We start from the raw sequence: 12,914 nt of genomic DNA on the forward strand, positions 1-12,914 counted from the left end.
TTTTTGCGCTTCATGTTTCACAAAGGGGCTAGTATAACAACACTTCCAAGAGAAGTTATTGCATTTGTGCTGACAATTTTCACAAGAATAGCTATCTGGCATTCATATTTTCACAGTACAGTAAAAAAACCACAACCTCGCTTAATGCATGCTGCTACCTGCTACAGTACAAATTAGGATGATACACAAGACTGAGTGAACAGAAAATTAGTAACATGAGATTTGTCTGTTTGATTTCTATTTGTGGAACGAGCATAAAAATTTATTCTGGCACCTCATGCTCCTGAATGTGACACAGTTTGACTTTCCTCCATGCATCCTACCACAAATCTACTGTGATCAGTGGATTCTTAGACTAGGATAGCTGTTTGCATTTGAATACTATCAAAGAGTACTAGCAGTAAAAGTTAAGGGCAAGAACTATGATCAAAGGAAAAATACTAACAGGTAGCAATCTCAACATAAAAGATGATGAAATTAAGGAAATCAACATACAGCAGTACATCCAAATTCATATCCATTTTATGAAAAGATATTTTTAAACCTAAACCTGTGACAAAAAGAGGCACAGAGCAGATTTATTGCATATTTTATGCATGCCTTCATGTAATGCATTCCTATATTATATCTTATGTGGAACAGTAAGGAATTATTAGACCTTCAGTGTAGAACAGGTATTGCAATTTTTTGTTTTAAAGCTTAAACAGTAATTCAGTTTAAGTTATACCTTCCTACTCCCTGATGACAAAATTCACCTTGCTGCATTTATGTTTGTGAAAAGTCACATGGCTACCAGAGACATCATTTGTATGGGGGAAAAATGGTTACAGTAAACAATTTAAGAGTTTGAATTCATCAAGGGATTTGGCAGCCAGAATAATAAAACCAGCAGGGACTAGTCATACTTAGACAGCACTGAGAACTGCTGGTAAATTTTTTATTTTTATTTTTAATCAGAAATCAAGAAAATCAAGAAACCTCACAACCGAAATGAGAAAAATTTGAAGGATGAAAGTATTATTTTAGGCTTCACAGACTAGAAAAAAAAAATACTATCAAGGAGTACCATTATCACTTTTAAATTCGTATCTGTAAAGCAGCCAAAACCACAAGGAGATCTGATTTTTTGAAGAGGAAGAAAAGGAAAAGTAGCTGCTGCATCACAAAACTGAACACACACACAGGATACACAACAGTCTGTTAAAATTATCTTCCAGAGGAATGATCTGAGTCTTTTCTAACTTCTACCAATTTCAAGAGAAGAATGATTGCTCCCACACTTCATGAGAACTATTTGCTTTCTCAGATAGCTGGAACATCATCTTTCTTTTCCCCTTCTGATTGATTAATCCTTTCCTCCCTCAATTTCCTCTCAACTCTTTGTTACCATAGGGTTTCACTGACAGAAAAGTTGGAGCTATAGAAGAGGTCTTAATAAATCAGAAGAGAATGAAATCGGTGAGCAGCAGATGACTGCATGGACAGACAAAGATTAAAAGAAAACCCAAAACCCAGCACAGCACTAGCTTAGTTTCTTAGCAGAAGGAATTAGTTCATCTTTCAGGTTCAGTCCATTCTTTATCAGCAAAGGTGCATTGGCTACATCACAAGGCTTGGTGAAGGAAAAGGCTCTTTCATGAACCAAGCAGAGCACAGACCTGAAGATGGGATAATGTCCTGCATTGTGTGAGATAACTCAGAAATATGCATAGAACAGAGCAAAATATCCAAGACTGCTTTGCAGGAACAAGAGAGAGGTAGCAGCCCTAATTTTAACAGGGCTTTTCACTGAAGGGAAAGAAGGTCTACAAAAGTCAAATCAGCTGATTTCAAATGGTTTGCATCCCAGGATGAATCAGGTTACACTGATTTAAGCCCAATTTAATTTAGGCAGGTTTTTAAACCACAAGAATAAAGACATTCTTAGTACATATTAATAATTAAACCAACATATACACAATTAGCAATATCCTACATAACAGCAAACGCTTAAGAGCTTGTTTTAAGTTATCCTAGTTAATTTGTTTAAAAACAAGCTGAGTAGATTTACTGTACAAGGTTTGCCATTCTACACATTTCCAGTAATCAGTCTCTGTAGCAGTTCAGTTTATGAATTTTAAGATCCAAATTCAACTGTGTCTTCAGTTATCTTCTTGAATTCATAGTTTCCTCTGCCATCCATGTGCAAGTAAAACTGAAACAAAAACACATACATTATCAATCCCTTAAAAATTATCAGCCTTATAAGCGCATAAATAAGTTACAATTTTTAAGTAGCTTTAACATAAAATCTTAAATTCAGCTGTCCAGGGCTTCCCACCTTGCGCTTCACTAAATTCAATTACCTCTGGGAGAAAAAAAGTGTATGTATGCATAACGTATATAAACACACACAGGTTTTGTTCTTATCAAGCATCAATCTACTGGTCATACCCAGACTTTTATTGTCTGTTGTGACAATGTATTAAAAGCATACAGTCATCCCTCTATATTAATTCTGCATCCACCCCACTCCCTCCCTCCCTGTTACACACACACACAATTTGGGTAAAAAGTAATACTAGTAATATATTAAATCTAGAAAAAAAAAGTCTATGTATTAGAGAGAAATTCACGTACAGGTTTAGGAGGTAGGTATCTTCTGAAAGCAAGCTCTCCATACTTTTTACTGAACTCTCATTAAAGTTGATTTGCTGTTGGCTTAGGGTTATTTTTTTCAGGGGCATTTTTTTTAGGCTAAAAACTTCTCATAATTAGAAGTGCAAGAATATTTCAAATAGTGCAACAGGATTATGAAAGAATGACCTTTTAATAAAGCAGAACTTGATCTACTAGGAAATAAAAATGTGAATATCATGAATTTAATAGAAAAATCAAAAGAAATCTCAACCAACTACAGATATACTTAGCAAAAGGATAGATTACGTACATCATGATGTTTCCAGAGTGATTTCCGGTGGGAGACAGTGAAGAGAGTAATGCCAACCTACATAAATAAGGAAATAAGGCAGTTAATTTCATTTTTCTCATGGAGAGATAGTATCCATTTTTCAGCCTGATACAGCTGATGAAGTTAAATTCATAAATACAAGCTTCCAGACCACTACTAGTAGTGTAAATATGTAGCCTTAATGCAAGATCTTACAATTAAAAAAAAAAAAGTCCTAACTTTTCCAATTGATTTCACCATTCTCTTGCTCCTGATCATTTGGTAGAATTAATAGGGCAAGGAAGATAAAGTTTCAGGTGACTAAAATATAGGTGATAATTAGAAATAGTCTACTTAAACATGAAAAAAAAGTCACAAATCCCCAGGCCACAAAAGGTATTAATTATAAACTTTGTAAGTGACAACTTAAAGGCAATTTTCCTTTGCTTCCCTGCAACTCAGTTAACTATGCATCCCCAGCAGCTGTACCAAATAAAAGACAAAACGGCTCCAATAATAAACTGGTAAATTTCTTTGTTTCTGCAAGGACAGTTTAGATAGGAACTCTGTTTCTCAGTAATACCCATTAGTCACCTGGCAACAGTAATTCTAAGAACAAGCGGACATTCCAGTCCTACTAAAAGAAAACATGCAAAACTGTTCTTACAAAATTTTCACAGTATTCATAGTTATGTGGCAAAATTACTTCAAGAAACAATGCCTATTATTCTGCAGTCCTCATCTAATGAGAGTTCTGATGCAAAGTATCACACGTACACCTAAATTACTAAGAGACTTTAAAACACTTATCGAACCCTAGCACACATAAAGAGACCTTGCATGCCCTAAGCTCTTCTTTTTCCTCCCTTCAATAAATCCTATACTAGGCATAAAGGTACAGTCCACCTTATGCTATTTTCAAGTTTCCTTTTAACCACAGATATAATTCTAGAGATGTATTTGAGGAAAAAAATTACGTGTTTTTAGAAGTATGTTTCAAATAACTCTTGTAAACTAAGTAAACTCTTTTGCTTTTCTTAGCCATGATGAAGAACAATGGATGAATACTAAGGAAAAAATAAAGATTTTCTTAGTAATACAACCTCAAGGATGCACGAAGGGAAGAAATGAGAAAGAGTGGGTAGGCAGTGCCAAAGTTCTTCTGTAGCACTGATTTGTGCAGGCCCTCAGTGCTCTCCTCCAGAAACATCTTCATGCACACCCTGTATACTTCATTGTGTAACACATATCTGAGCTCCCATGCTAGGTCTGAAACAATACTAGGCACTTAATGTAAGTTTTTTCTAAAGTAGTAAAGAATACTTATCTGGAGTTGGGAGATACAGTCTGGCCCTCTCAAATAACAAAGAAAAAAAGATTATCTTTCTGCAAGGCATCATAGAAGCATGCAGAATATCTGGGATGACGACCAATTTACTTGCTATGTAAATCACAGAACTGTGTAGGTGAGAAGAAATGAAATATTGGGCCATTTCTACTTCAGAGATTCACAAGGCATTACTGCAGGAAGAAATAATTACACTAAACTGATTAAACATACGTATATTCATTGTATAAGGACTGGCACAACTGCTATAGCTATCAATTTTATCTCCAAATGTCAGTCTTTCTAAATTAGAAACTCACTAAAAGCAGTGGGAATACAGGAATGCTTTCTTGCACAATTTATTGAAAAATAAAAGGAAAGGACTTACCTTTCGGCAGTGGCTGTAAATGTAGCCTTCTACATCAACACTAACAGCACTGGTGCATTCATCCAGAATTGCAAACTGGGGCTTATGATAAAATAGTCTTGCCATCTGGAATGGAAACCAAAGAAATTACGTGGATACAAGACTGCAATCAGTACAGCCATGTGACAATTTAAACTTAAAAACGATGTCCAAAAATTTACTGTGGCAAGAGAATTGAGAGCTATATATTACAGCTGACTTTCTTTTGTTGCAAAACCATTATTTTAAAAACATCTTTCACATAATCAAAGCGCAAGGGGTGGTACAAGCTCAACATTCTTACTACATTTCAAGCAAAAGTAATTGTTACTTTAACTACCTGTTTTTGCTATATTCTGATAATTCACTTTTTGGGCTTTCCTTCTTTAGGTATAATATTTAATACACAAAATTTGCTTAAAATCCAGGTTGCATTTTCAACTTATTTTCTGTATTTTTTAAGTACTTATGCTTTTGAGACATACAGCCATTCTCTGTTTTTCTCCTCCACTGAGTACATCCATCCAGTCCTGAACACTGTCCCAGCCTCCTTCACGCTCCAAGATTTGACCCAGCTGGACATTATCCAAGTACTCCTTCAGCACCTTTTTTGAAAAGTAGTAACAAAGTTTAAGTGAACTTTAAAAATATATAAAAAGAGTTATCCTACTATGCAGGTGTAACATCAACCATGATAAACATTAGAAACAAACTAAATGTAGTGTTTTTAATAGTATCAGTATTTTTAATCTAAAGCATAATCATTTGTTTCACTTAATATGAGTAAATGTATCACTTATTACCTGGTCAGAAATCCCCTTCTTTCGCTGATCTTCTAAAGTATCTGGGTATATAACTTGATCTCTGAGTGTTCCAAGAGTCATATATGGTCTCTGAGACAGTCACAAACAACAAGTTACATCAAATATTTATAAACAGTCAAAGGAAGAAAGAGAAGACTTGTCCATTAAAGTACTTTGTCTCACCTGAGGAACATAGAATAACTTTCCTCTTACAGGTTTTGTTAAACGTCCACCAAACAACGGCCACAGCTACAAGAAAAAGATTTAAATTTGAGGAAAAAAGTTCCACAATAGTGTTTCTGTTGTAGATTCTTCCAAATCTATTTGAAAGTTTCCTTACTTCACCAAGTACACGAAAAAGTGAGCTCTTCCCACATCCATTTGGCCCACAAATCAGAACATTTGCACCAGATCGGACCTAAAAACACGAAGACAAAACATTAAAACAGTAGTGAGAAAGTACTGCTGAAAGCTACTGAAAGCTGCTATAAATGATAAGACAAACTCTTGTCCTTGTAGGCTTGTACATAGTAGCAGGTTTTGACATCAGTGAAGAATTTCCAACAATACTCAATTCTTTTCTCCAGCTAGTTTGGCATCAATTGCAGCTGGAAAAAAACATACTTGTACTAAACTTTCTTTGCAACAGCAGTTTACTGCCTTTATTTTTCAAAATTAAGGAAAAACATGAATTTTGTTCTTGCATATGCACATCATACAAGCATTTTTGTCTGCTTGGTTTTTTGTTTGTTTGTTTTTTTAAACTCTGACCACTTACCATTTTCACTTTAAAGCATTCAGTGAAGCACAGTACGTTTTTGAATGATATTTAAAATCTTACCTCAAAGTTCAGGTCTTGGATCAAAACATCACCATTAGGTGTCACCAATGGAACATGATCAAACCTATTTGTATTTTAAGAATAACATAAATCAAAATGAGAGCAGATGTCTAAAGGCAGCTAGCACTGCATGCTTAGGTAAAGATTTCAGGAACAGAGAAGACTTCAGCAGTATTTTATTCAGTATATTATTTCAGCTTCCAACAATCAGCAGCTAAGAAAATTAAGACCATTTTTGTTTCTTGGGTGTTTACTGAACCTCTTCAAAGGTTTTCTTCATGTATCTGTTTTCTGAATATTTCTAAATCTTTAGTCTCCAAAACATCCTATGGATATTAACCTACATTGCTTTTTTTTAAATAGCTCTATCACCAACTTCCTTCTCTTGCCCTCCACCTCTACTCCCATATCTGACTTCCACACTAACTAGATTGAAGCTGTTTAATGTCTTAACTTGCCTTACTTTGTGTCTTTGTTTCAGTAGTACTACTACATCAACCTATGTTCTAAAAAAATAAAACCTGCTACTTAAATGCATCAGCAACCAAAGTATACAAGTGTTTTGAAAATGAATATATACTTCTTCCTGATTTTTGCAGCTGAACTATATCAAAGAACAAAACATGCTATCAGAATATTTTCTAAAGGACTGATGAAGAATTAAAAAAAAAAAAAAAAAAACCATAGTCAGGCAACAGGAAATGTTACCAAGAAGGCTAAGTGAATACAACAGGCATTGTTTCCTGCTAATATTTAAAAACAAAGAGTGACTCTCAGAACACAAGTGTTCAATGGTAATGAGAGGGAATTGTTTATAAGTGATCTATGCTACAGCAGGAATTCCTTATTGTAATTAAGTGTATTGCTCTATTAAGTGTATGAGCTCTATTAACAGTGGTAGAAGACTAAAAAACCAGACTATTTTAAAAATACTGAAGGTGTAGGAACTTGAAAAACATACTTGATAAGGTTATCGGTGTTGATAATTTCGCCAGATCCTGGTATCAAAGGTAAAGCTTGTTTTATTTCTGCATCTTAAAGAAAAAATGTATTAGAAACTGGAGCATTCAGAAGAGATGCCTAGTACTGCACAGCATACAGCCCATTTACCTTTTTCTTGTGATACCATGGTACGTTGATATTTGCCACTATTCAAATCCTTCAGAACCTGCATTAATTCCGTAATTCGAGCTGTGAAACTAAAGAAAACAAAACTTATAAATAATCCTTAGAAGTTTCAGAAATCTATGTGAGGAATAGCAAGTATTCTATTAAATAGTCAAAACGAAATGTTCATCAAACCAGCACAGGAAATGAAGAGTTTAGAACTGCACTAAGGTTGCAAGAATCTTTTCCTACTGTAGTCAGATATTCCATATTTTAGTGAAGGATTTATTGTAAGTGAAAGACCCCCAAACATTTCGGTAAAATAACACAACTGTTCCACAGGTACCTGCCAACATCCTTTCAACTAACCATTCAAACTGTATGCTGCTATTTTTTAGTGGAAACATATCATGTCTTCAAATACAGTCTTTCCAGTATAAAATAATTTTAATTTTTGAATACACTGTTCTGAACAAAGCACACAGCTCATTTTAATTCTACAGTTATCTGTTTCTTAAGATGAGATGAGAATCAGCAAAAACATAACTTTAAGAAAGATCATCTTACGCAAGTACTGTTACACTTACCCCGCCAATCTCGTCATTTCACGACCTGCTAGGACTATTCTACCCAAAGCTTGAGACATTCTCAGTAACATTCTTCCACTTTGGTAGTAATCCTAGAGTAGAATAAAGTTTCTTTATATGAACTAACAAAACATACATTCAATATATTGCTTTAATTCTGTTCTGTTTACCTCCAGAAGTTCTGCATGGGTACTATTCTGATGACGAGGATCAGCCAGGTTCAAAAATGGACGACTAACAACCAGGTAACCAACCACAGTGGCAAGATCTGCAGTTTTTAAGGGTAAATATTAACCCACAACATACTAATTGAAGCAATTAAAAAAAAAACAGTTTAGTGCTGGCTATTTATTACAGTCCATTAGTACTGAACACTTACATTTGGCAATGATAGTATCAATGAAACCCATAGAGAACCGGAACAGGATGAAGTTATGTAAGTGTTCCACCTGCCAACATACAGAAATAAAAAAGTCAAACTTTATCAGTCCTTGTTTTACTATGTTTTATGATTTTTTTTATTTTTATTTTTTGAATTTTGAATCCAAGTATAGTTATTTTTCAGTAAGTCACAAATACCCCTAACAATGTCTACAGCCTAACTGTGATAATTACTACCAATGTCTCTGCTGGCAAACATCTGCATTCTATATCAAGAAAACCTACACCTGAAATTAAGCAGTGAGAGGGGACAGCAACAGTGGTGGGTAAAAACGAGTTGAGCAGCAAGAAAAAGACCATTCAGTCAGAAAAATACATCCTGATTTTATTCTAAAAATGGATCTATAATCTGATGATAGTAACAGCATAAACACCAACTCAACTCAGTTTAATTTATACAAAGGTACACACCAAGACCAAGGGAAAGGCTTAGAAGAGCTCTAACTTAAAGAGTACAAAATAAGCGAGGAAATGAAACTCTGCAACAGGAAGAGGAGGAGAAGTGGACAGAAGTGTTGAAAGCTGGCAAAACAAAGAACAGAAACAATTAAGGAAAAAGATGGTATACAGAATAAAAAATAAACTAAAGGGCCCTTAGTTGCTGAACAAGGCGTGAGGAGACAAAGGCCGAGACCTACACAATTAGAAAGGAAGATAAGACTGAGAACTGTTTCATCTGTAACGTGCTGAACAGACAAAAATCAGTGTCAAAGAGTTAAACCACATTTGAATTGCAAAGACTTAATCAGGAGAACTATGAGTAGTTTCAAATGAATGTTTTTGCAGACACATACATTTTAGGACATTTCTATTTCTCAGCTTTTTCTTTATATTCTCCACTTTCATTCCACTCTATTTTTGCATATACAACTGCATACAGTTAAACTGAACGAAATAAGAAACAAATCTTTCAATGTAGTTCATTTGTTTATTAATTATTCGGCATGTTCTTAGAGAAATCTGTGTATGACAACTTCTCAGCAGATCATATATTACAAAAATCCAAGATATTATCCATTTCTGTACTACACAATATCTTTCTTCTGACCAGAACCTTAAAGTCAGTTTATGGAATACATTTACATTAGAATAATTATTTTAGCTGAAATCATAGTACTAACTACTATGCAAAAATTCTTTGACACAAAGCTGGCCATAGTTGAACTGATTTTAAGATTGCTAGTACAAAAATCAGCTGTTTCAAGAAAATGAACTTAAGGGAAACACTGTTAGATAAGCCCTTTTCTGATGAAATAAAACTGGAGAAAGGTTGAAAAGAAACATTTTTCAAGGAAAAAGATAAACTTAAATCATGATGAGAAAATTAATCAAAGTTTTGCTTACGATGTTTTTAAAAGTCTTACCAGTTTACGGAAGGTTCTGTGAATAGTCTGTTTTTCTCTCAAATTTCCATTATAGAAAGCAATTTCTTCACTTAAAAAAAAAAAGACAAAGAAGGAAGCTTTTTTTTTAATGACAATCTGAAAGAGACAACTATAAAATACAGACTGTTCTTCTTGTCTGAAATAGGAGTTTTTGCCCTCGAACAACTACCGCATATACAGCTTTTCTTTCAAATGAGGAATACAATGCAAATAGAAATGATTACATAATCTGCATAAAGATGTGAAGGCTCAGAACTGATAGTGTCTTTCAGAATATATTTTAACATCCAGCCTCTATTTACACCACAGAATTATTGTCACTTCTATCTTGCTAACCAAGTAAATCTATACCTGTTTGTAATAAGCCGTGAGTTGACGTATCTGTACTCCCCTTCATATTTTTGTTCTATGATAGTCATCTTGCCAATTGGTCTCCTTAAACGTGTAAGGAAAAACCCTGACACAATCAAGTATGCCATCATGCTAGCTGGACCCTGTAAATATCAAAAGAATAAAAATTTTCAATCCAGTGGTTTGCAAGCAAAATTTACAATCCAATGGAAACTGCAACATCTATATCCAAAATGCATAGAAAGCATTAAATCCTTGACATCCTTGATTCTCTCTTTCCATGTGTCTGTATTAACATCCCCTTTACAATTCCTTTCATGCTGCTCCTCTTTCATGCAGCCAGCATGATCTTCTTCCTCCTAATTCCCTGTTTACAGATGTAATTCTCCCTCCCTCCCAGCTCTCTACTCAAATTTTTATCATCATCCAGAGAAAACCTACATCTCCTGTTTTGGTTACTTGTTTCACTAAGCTTCCTAAATCCTTCCTATCTTCTCTCCTTCATTCCCACTAAAGGAATGGCTCCTCTTTTTACAGGTTACAAAGAAACAGGAAAACTAATTTTTCCCTTAAAAGACAGAAAGGGCATGGTTCCAAAGGGAATTCCCAAGCAACAGCCAAAAGAAAACAAAGAACTTATGCTTTGTGATAGTTGAGTGCCTGCAAATTCTGCTTTTACCATAGATCACAGAATCATAGAATCCTTAGGGTTGGAAGGGACCTTTAAAGGTCATCTAGTCCAACTCCTCTGTGACAAACAGTGACATGCACAGATCAATCAGGTTGCTCAGGGCTAACCTAAATCTATCCTCTTTAAGCTTGAGAGCTTTTATCTTGCTTGCCTCAAGACAAAAAGAACTGAAGTTTATAAAATACTAAATGTTAAAGCATATTTTAGTACATCCTTTGAAATAATGGATGAAACTGTGATTAACATCTAACATTCTCCTCAGACTCCAGATACAATGCTAGAACCAAAGGGAAAAAACTTACTCATGTAGAAAACACTCAAGTTACCTGAGCTCCTATTGCACTTGTTAGCTTGAAGATATACAAAACTATGTCCAAGAAGGGCTGTAACAGAAGCATAGAGGAAACATTAGAATATCAACGTAATATGAATATGTAATTACGATTTTACTTCATTGCATCAAAAAACAAAGTTTTACACATGAAACAAAGAAAGATGCACTTAGTCACACCCCCTTAGCCATAACAGCAATTATTCTTCTGAAATCTAACTAGCTGAGAAAGTACACACACATCCCTGCCTACCTGTTTAAAAAGAGCATTATGTTGTTTAAACTAAAATTTAAGGAAAAATTTTACAATCTATCACAAAGTTTTAGCAGAGGTTATGGAAACTGCAGAGAAAAAAAGATATTAGCATAATAGCTTGAACAAATTTTTGACCACAGCTATAACTTAAAGTTCTCTATAAAATAAGTTTACCTTGCTAAGGTTTGAGTACAGGTCCACTACACTGTTACAGAATTTTTCCACATCCTGTGTAAGGAGCTGATCTGGGTTAGCTATTCTGTTGTCCAGATTTCCCATTTTGTAGTATGTATAAGCCCTGAAACAAAACAGTTGTTAAGAGGCAGAAAAAAGAGAAATCATTACCTTATGATCTCAAATAATTGGAAATTCCTTACATCATGCAATAAGGGGGAAAACAATGCAGACATTAAATGACTGCATGGAATCAACATTGTTTATGCTTCTGCAAGAACAGACTCACACCAACTCTCCCAGAAATGTTTAGGCTCCAGAACATCACCCTTGCTGAATCTCAGCCCCAGACTGCTCTATGTTCTGGTGCTGCATTTTGAGTTAGAAAATCTTTGTGATCATCTCAACAGCAGAACTGACAACCTAAATTTAGTGCAGACGAACATAAGAAGCTACTCAAATTCATACATCCAATCCAGACAGTAGATTACCACCACCAAACAAGAGCAACTGAAAGACTTTGAGAGCTCACCTATTAATAAAAGCCTATTTTTTTTTTTTGTCCATTTGAGCCAACTCTGCCATCTTTGCACCTGTTACCATATACAACCTGGATGAACCACTCATCCTTCATTTCAAGCTAAATGCAATCAGAAGTCTTTTCTAAATAATATAACTATAACTACTAAGCATCTTGCTAATTTCTTACAATGGCCTTAAACTGATTTGTTTCGATTTGGATCAATTCCGTTTCTAAAAACATTCGACATTAACAAGGTGTTACTCACTTGAGATATTCCTCATAGAGGTATTTGGTGAGCCTTACTCGGAAGCAGAGTTTCAATTCATTTAGACCGTATTTCAAGAAGTTATTTACTAAAGAGATCTAGAAAGAGATAGTATTTCAATATTTAGCTAACAAGATTCAATATGCTCAATTCATTTGCAGCACAGATTTGCAGCACAGTGCAACAATTTAAAGTAGGTGAATTGTCCTCTAGAACTCAATAATACTGTTTAACCTAAAACCAAATATATGGTGTCCACACAATCACTGATTAAGTTTTCATTTACATTTTTGACAACTCCAGTCCTCCAAGGTACTCATCACATCAGATCTAATACTAACCAACATTCAGATAACAAATCTTTAGCTTTTCTGCTAAACTAAAAGAGAGACACCATATAATAGTCAGTGCCTTAATGACTGATTCACTATTATACCTATCATATAACAGATGGATTATTTATTAGGTAGTAACAATCGTGTTGTTTGTCTTTTTTT

General features: G+C 34.6%; 1 protein-coding gene across 1 annotated transcript; it reads right to left on the reverse strand.

The window, feature by feature from the left end:
- LOC100545218 (ATP-binding cassette sub-family D member 3) lies at positions 1-12,534 on the reverse strand. The gene is made up of 18 exons (XM_019618484.2): positions 12,418-12,534; positions 11,630-11,753; positions 11,195-11,251; positions 10,178-10,320; positions 9,806-9,875; positions 8,380-8,449; positions 8,171-8,268; positions 8,001-8,092; positions 7,417-7,505; positions 7,268-7,340; positions 6,307-6,370; positions 5,806-5,883; positions 5,649-5,714; positions 5,466-5,555; positions 5,148-5,267; positions 4,645-4,749; positions 2,930-2,986; positions 1-2,194 (listed from the first exon to the last, which is right to left on the reverse strand). The coding sequence occupies exons 2-18, from the start codon at positions 11,732-11,734 to the stop codon at positions 2,117-2,119; spliced, it is 1,455 nt and encodes a 484-aa protein (XP_019474029.1). The 5' UTR covers positions 11,735-11,753; positions 12,418-12,534; the 3' UTR covers positions 1-2,116.
- Positions 12,535-12,914: the final 380 nt, after the last annotated feature.

Source organism: Meleagris gallopavo, chromosome 10 (assembly GCF_000146605.3).
Source record: "Meleagris gallopavo isolate NT-WF06-2002-E0010 breed Aviagen turkey brand Nicholas breeding stock chromosome 10, Turkey_5.1, whole genome shotgun sequence".
Taxonomy (NCBI): Eukaryota; Metazoa; Chordata; class Aves; order Galliformes; family Phasianidae; genus Meleagris; species Meleagris gallopavo.

Excerpts from the sequence above, each read along its gene's own strand:
- LOC100545218 (XM_019618484.2), bottom strand. The coding sequence starts at position 11,734 with ATGGGAAATCTGGACAACAGAATAGCTAACCCAGATCAGCTCCTTACA. Across the intron at positions 11,252-11,629 it reads TGTACTCAAACCTTAGCAAG|CCCTTCTTGGACATAGTTTT; the intron begins GTAAACTTATTT and ends CTTCTGTTACAG. Across the intron at positions 2,195-2,929 it reads CACTCTGGAAACATCATGAT|TTTTACTTGCACATGGATGG; the intron begins GTACGTAATCTA and ends TTTTTGTTTCAG.